The 6,000-nt window shown below is 35.8% G+C and overlaps 1 protein-coding gene across 3 annotated transcripts in view; it reads left to right on the top strand.

The window, feature by feature from the left end:
* LOC115233913 (myb protein) overlaps window positions 1–6,000 on the top strand; it is a 36,936-nt gene that overhangs the window by 10,342 nt on the left and 20,594 nt on the right. Inside the window, exon 1 of one of the 3 annotated variants that reach the window (XM_029804547.1) lies at window positions 2,853–3,670. The exons of the other annotated variants lie outside the window; for them this stretch is intronic. Coding sequence (XP_029660407.1) covers window positions 3,576–3,670 — 95 coding nt within the window. The 5' untranslated portion in view covers window positions 2,853–3,575. Of the gene's footprint in view, window positions 1–2,852; window positions 3,671–6,000 lie in introns of those variants that run through there. 3 annotated transcript variants of the gene reach the window in all.

Here is a 6,000-nt window from a genome sequence, read left to right as displayed (position 1 = left end):
TATATATATATAAGAAAATTTTCTAAAGTATACATAATGGTTATCTGAAAAAGAGTTACATACATATAGCGAAAAATAATATATACGAGTATTTTACTCTTATTCGATATATATCTTAGATATTTTAATATTTCTGACATATTATTGTATACAATTCTCTCTCTCTCTCTCTCTCCCTCTCTCTCCGGGTGTACAAAATCTGACGCATTAAATCTTCATGTCCCGAAGTCTCTCAAAAAAAATACAAGGGGATTCGCAAAACGCATGATTTGGCGCGCGTGACAATGCCGGATAATTGTCCGTTATTTGCAAAAGTTTTTCTCGGTATTTTTTCGTCGAGTGGCCGCTGGGGCGGTTCTCACATCAGTAGTTTGAGCTGGACCGCCACGCTTGGGCGGCACTCTTCTTTTTATCCGAAATGAGAACCCGGAAGGCGCTGGCCTCGTATGCTCCGGCGAGAAAAACCTGTCTGCATCACGAAACGACCTGCATCCAACAGCATCCAATCCACCGACGTATCATCGCGGCCCGCGTGTACCTGTGCGTTATCTTCTTCGTCACTCTTTTCCTCTGGCGTCTTCGCGACGTCTTATTTCGTCTCATTCCATCGCGTTTCTTTTTCGAATCGGCTGCGAAGAATATTACCAATCGCCCGGACGCGCTTCTTTCTCGCGGTTTCGTACATCGTGCAGGAAGTCCTTTCTTCCAGATTTTGCATATCCTTTCAACTTCGACATATGCCGCTCTCAATTTCGAAGCGCTCTCCAAAACGAGTCACGCAACGTTGCCTCTTCTGCGTCCTGTATCTCTTTCACAGCTTTCAGATTTCTTCTGGCCATATTAAAGAGAGTGCATGAGAATTTTAATATATTTAAAAAGAAATTAATGAAGAACAAGATATTTTTCTGGTCGCTATACATCTCGTACTTCAATGTATATCGAAACTTTCCTACGAGATCAAAAAGTTATGCTATATGATTATAATATTCCCATCGCTGTTATAGATAAGGAAAAGAGGTCGCGAAGAAAAAAAAAATTAATTTTCTTCTTAATCTAAGTATAATTTAATGTTTGAAAGAAGGAAATTTGGAACTCGCCGAAATTCTGTCATGTTTTCATCATCGGTGTTCTTGGAAGTGTGACCCGTAGAAGGATCCACGATGATTTGCGCTATCGGTTAGCAATTCCTTTGCCGCGGTTCATCAAGGATTCGATCGGTTCCCAGAACAACGACGTGATACCGCCGAGACCTTGCGGCTTATTCCGGAGTCCCGCAGCCCTTCCTCTCATTTCCTCGTCTTTCTCACGTTCCTCTTCCTTGTCAGCCTCGCCGCAACCTCCTCCTCCGCATCTTCCTCCTCTTCGCATCTTCTCTTTCTTCCAGTCCTACTTCTTCTCATCTTCCTCCTCTTCACTTATTTTTCTCGCTGTACCTCCTGGCGGGTTAAGTGACTTAAAGTCTCATTCACATTATAGTTAAATTACATATAAAATTTAGAAAACTTCAACATTTTAATGTCGAAATATTAGATAGATACAATCTTTGCTTTTGTTGTTTGTCATCAATTTATATTAATTTACATTATAAAAGTAAATATTAATTTTTATATGGCGTTAAGCGCAGTTTATACTGTAACTGACGAGATTATTCAATACGTAACCAAGTTTCATATTAAACATTGTTTTAAATATAAAACCATATTTTTTTTGTATCAAATTATTTGTTTACTTATTAACGTTACTATTTTATTATATTTATTCGGCTTAAAGATTAATTTAATTCCTCAACGTCGAGATATACATTTATGTGAGTAGTAATGTAGATGTAGCTTAAACTTAAGGCACGTACTGAGTCTGTGAGGGTCCCGAAGTATGCGCCGCTATTACATTCTCACAAACAAAGCGTCCCTTCTGACTTAAAAGTACGGTCATTCGAAGTGTTCGATTCTTCTACTTTTCGAAGTTAAAAGAAATTTATCAAAAGAAAAAGAATATATATAGAAAAAAAAGACCATAAATTATTAGCGTTAGAGAGACTCTTGACTCTTTTATTAAAAACAAAAAAACATTAAAAGTAATTGAACAATTTATGATGATATTATATGATGATAGCAATTTTCGCGTAATATTAAGTGAAATAAAAAAAAAATCAATATCGCATAAGTAACGATTAAATTCTATCAAAGATATGCTTTCCGTAAGAATTTTCAACAATTTATTTAATAATTTATTGTAAAAAAAAAAAATGTCAATGATGTTTTAGGCGAATTAATTTTACATATTTAATTAATGTGTGCCTCTTCTACAAAGCTCATAGGAAACATATATTAAATATATGTAAAATTCAATTTCAAATTTAGCTCGTTGATACAGCGGGCCTAAATGGATTTTTCTCTCCACACACGGGCCTCCTTTTCCGATTCGTCTCGATTGTTATTCCACGCAGGCATTAAAGCGTGGATCGCGTCCACGTATTTTGCCGCCTTTTCCTGGTCGATCGTTTTTAGCTGCGACGGCGATTCTCTCGTATGTACACGTACGTATGTACATACCAGGCGTACGCATGAAAGGTCTCGTAGGGACTCCCGGCGCCTCCGCCCCACCTCGCCCTTCGTTCCTCTACGAGTCGAGATCCCCCGGTACCCTCGTGCGTCCGCTTTCTCTTTCTCTCTCTCTCTTTTTCCCTCCATTCTTGTCCCTTTCTCTCTCTCTCTCTCTCTCTCTCTCTCTGGGCGACTCTTTTTCCCTCTCTGCTTGCCTGCCGCAGGATCCAGCGTTAGGCCTTCCACTGTGTCGCTCTGCTCTGCTGGTGCGAACCCTTCGAATACCATATACCATCTCGCCAGTTTGAGCTCAACCGCCGTCCAAGGAGGACGCTTTTGTGACATTCGGTCCACGAACCGAAAGTCGAGCGTTGCCGCGCGGCGCGGTATACTCGACGGGACGCGGAAATATTTTAGCGCGTAAACACGCGCGTGGTATGCGCGCGGTGAATGATTCTTCTCGTTGTCAATGCGGGCTCGCATCTTCGCGACGCGTACGCTACTTCATCATCCGCTTTCACGCAATACGCGAATCGATTGATAACGCGAGCGATATTTATCTAGTCTAAAAATTATGTAAAGAAGTGAGATACAGACGGAGGGAACGAGAGACGGAAAGGGTGTGTGAGAGAGAGAGAGAGAGAGAGGGAGAGGGAAAAAGGAAGAAAAAATTAGAAAAAGAATGCGCGTCACGCTCTGTCGCTCGTAAGCTTCATCACTTCGTGAGAAGACGAACAAGAGAGCCAAGGAGGAAGAAATAAGAGAGAGGAAGAAATTAGAGAGGACTGGCATAAACGTAGCCGTGTAGATATCTCCCTCTTGGCGAGATATATTTTCCCGGAAAAACTCACACAATGATCTGCACCGCGTGCAGATAGTACTTGTGAATCGGAGAGAGCTACGAAGCATCTCTACGGGAGGTTCGCAGGATCTATTTACGTACCACTCACCCGATATACTTTGTGCTTTGGCGCTCTCTCGATTCTCCCTCGACCGCTTGCATCCCATAAGAATTGTGCTCTGCTTGTATATATGATGGATATGATATCGAATGAATTGCTCGTCGCGAGTGGATTGCCGATTAACGCATCCTATCATTCGTCCGTTTATTCACCACCTACAGAAGCGTAAGTAATCTCTCGCGTAAAGTAAATTTTCATAAATCATATTTATTTATTAATTTTTTTTTTTTTTTATATATAAATCTGGCATATATTTGAAGCACCAGTGAATACTCGTGATTTATTTCGCACACCTATATCAAGATAAAGGATAATAGCGGCTTACTTTTCATTATTATTATTATGGGAGAGAAAGAGAGAGGAATATTTTTTAAAAATATCTTTTATAATACGCGAGTCATACAATTTCAAATATTTTAGAGATATTATGGAGAGAGAGCCATATCTCTCTGTTTTTTAAACTGTTACGTTCTTCGCGTGAGAAAATTATGGAATAGATATATTTATAACTCTCGAATAGATTATTTATGCATGAATAAACTTTAAATTTTTATTATTCTATTTTTTTCCTCATAACCAGAATATTTTAAATACTTTATACATATTTATTTATTTATTATGTTTATTTACTTTTCTGTATCAACATGTGAATTTAAAGTGTCAGTTTATAAAAATCAAATACTATAGAGCAAGCATGATCATACTTTCCTATATTTTCATTTTTTATATTTTCTTAGCACATTAGAAAAGACAATATTACAAAACTTTGTTACTGTGTATAGGATACAAATAAAATAGTACATTTAACATCCAAGTTTCTTTCGAAATTCTCTTATACCGAAGGGCTAAGCAGAACAGAGATTTCGATATCTTTAAAGTCGCTTGGATCAAATATCCAATTGAGAGAACTGAGGTCGGCCGTGTCAGAGTAATATCGCGTGTGAAAGTAGTAAGGAAATATATATATATATACGCAGTATAAATTCCGACGACGGAAATTATACGGCGTAATGTTGATATCAAAGGATGCGGTGTTATCGCGAAGGCGAGATTGTGAGAAGCTGATCAACTCCCCCGTTCTCTTATTAGGCCTATATAAAGTTTCAAGTGATATTACTAGTATCTAGAAAAAGAGTCGATATTAGAATTTAAATGAAATATTAGTGATAGAAGAAATAAAATAGACGAAGATTACCACGATTATATCTCATTTATATATCTTTTTGTAATATTATTATTTTTATTATTATATGTATATATAATATTTTTGTTAATATTTTCTACGAGATTTATTATATTTTGTAAATAGTGTGTGATAATTTTAAAACTACAATATAAAATATATATAGATCTTACTGAAATATTTTTAAAATTTAATTTACAATTAAGTTAAATTATGAAAATAAATTAAATTGTCATAAAATAATTCTCGTGGAATTTATGTTTATAAGAACACGATATTTTCAGATATTCTATTAGGTAACATAATTGATGTCTTATAAATATTTAACGATAGCATAATATGGGAACTGTATTCAAATGTTCTTCCAGACAAAAATTTTTTAATCCTTTCGGCTAATTTATTTCTTTGTAAATTCTTTCTTAGCAAACAGTTGGGAGAATTCATCATTTGTCGCAGCCTCTCGATTTTCGGCATTATATATATAATTATATAATTAAGATTCTCTTAAAATTCATTATATATTAATTCTAGAGTAAAAGCCCTTTATTGTCAGTTATTAATTATTTGAAAAATAATTTTGATTGGCTCCAGAGTGCTTTTAAATATTTATTTACTATATTGACATAAAATAGAGAAGAGGATAAATTTGAACAACGCGTGTAATGTAAATTTAAACATTGCGTTCTGCTATAATTTTTAGTTGCTTTTTGCATCTTCAAAAATACATAAATTTTTCTTTTTATGAAAAGAGTGTTGTAAACTTTCTATTGTCATATTTTCGTGCCTTTCAAATAGCTTAAATCAGAAAATTTTCTCATGTTTTATATATTTTTAAGGGATATTTGTATAGATAAAAATATAAAAATGACAAAAAGATATGTAAAAAACATTCAAAACTATTTAAAATAATTTACGAGATGTTATAAACGAATTTTGATCGTCACGCTTGACGTATTGAATTCTTCAAACCTGCTCTTTCGTTGTTCAAAACGTGTACCTTTAGTAAGAACAATTGTAATTGTTTTCATGGAAGGTCTGGAATTTGACCGAGACATGTAAAAAAGAAAAAAATTCAAGACAATTTTTCGAGATTATCCCGAATATCCGTAGTTTCATTCGGTCGAATAGTATTTTTTCCCCAGGTATAGAAAGAGAGAAAGAGAGAGATTAAGCGTCCAAACGAGCGGATGGACGACAGACAAGAAATCCAACTTCTTCGTAGCCACTCGCAGCATGGTATCTCTCTCATTCAAGTTACAGCTATCGCGCGCTTTTCAGTGCTAGTCGTTTAGCGGAGTGCTCAAAGCCAAAA

Source organism: Formica exsecta, unplaced genomic scaffold (genome assembly GCF_003651465.1).
Source record: "Formica exsecta isolate Colony F162 unplaced genomic scaffold, ASM365146v1 scaffold191, whole genome shotgun sequence".
Classification (NCBI taxonomy): domain Eukaryota; kingdom Metazoa; phylum Arthropoda; class Insecta; order Hymenoptera; family Formicidae; genus Formica; species Formica exsecta.
This window is presented reverse-complemented; position numbering and strand designations above follow the sequence as displayed.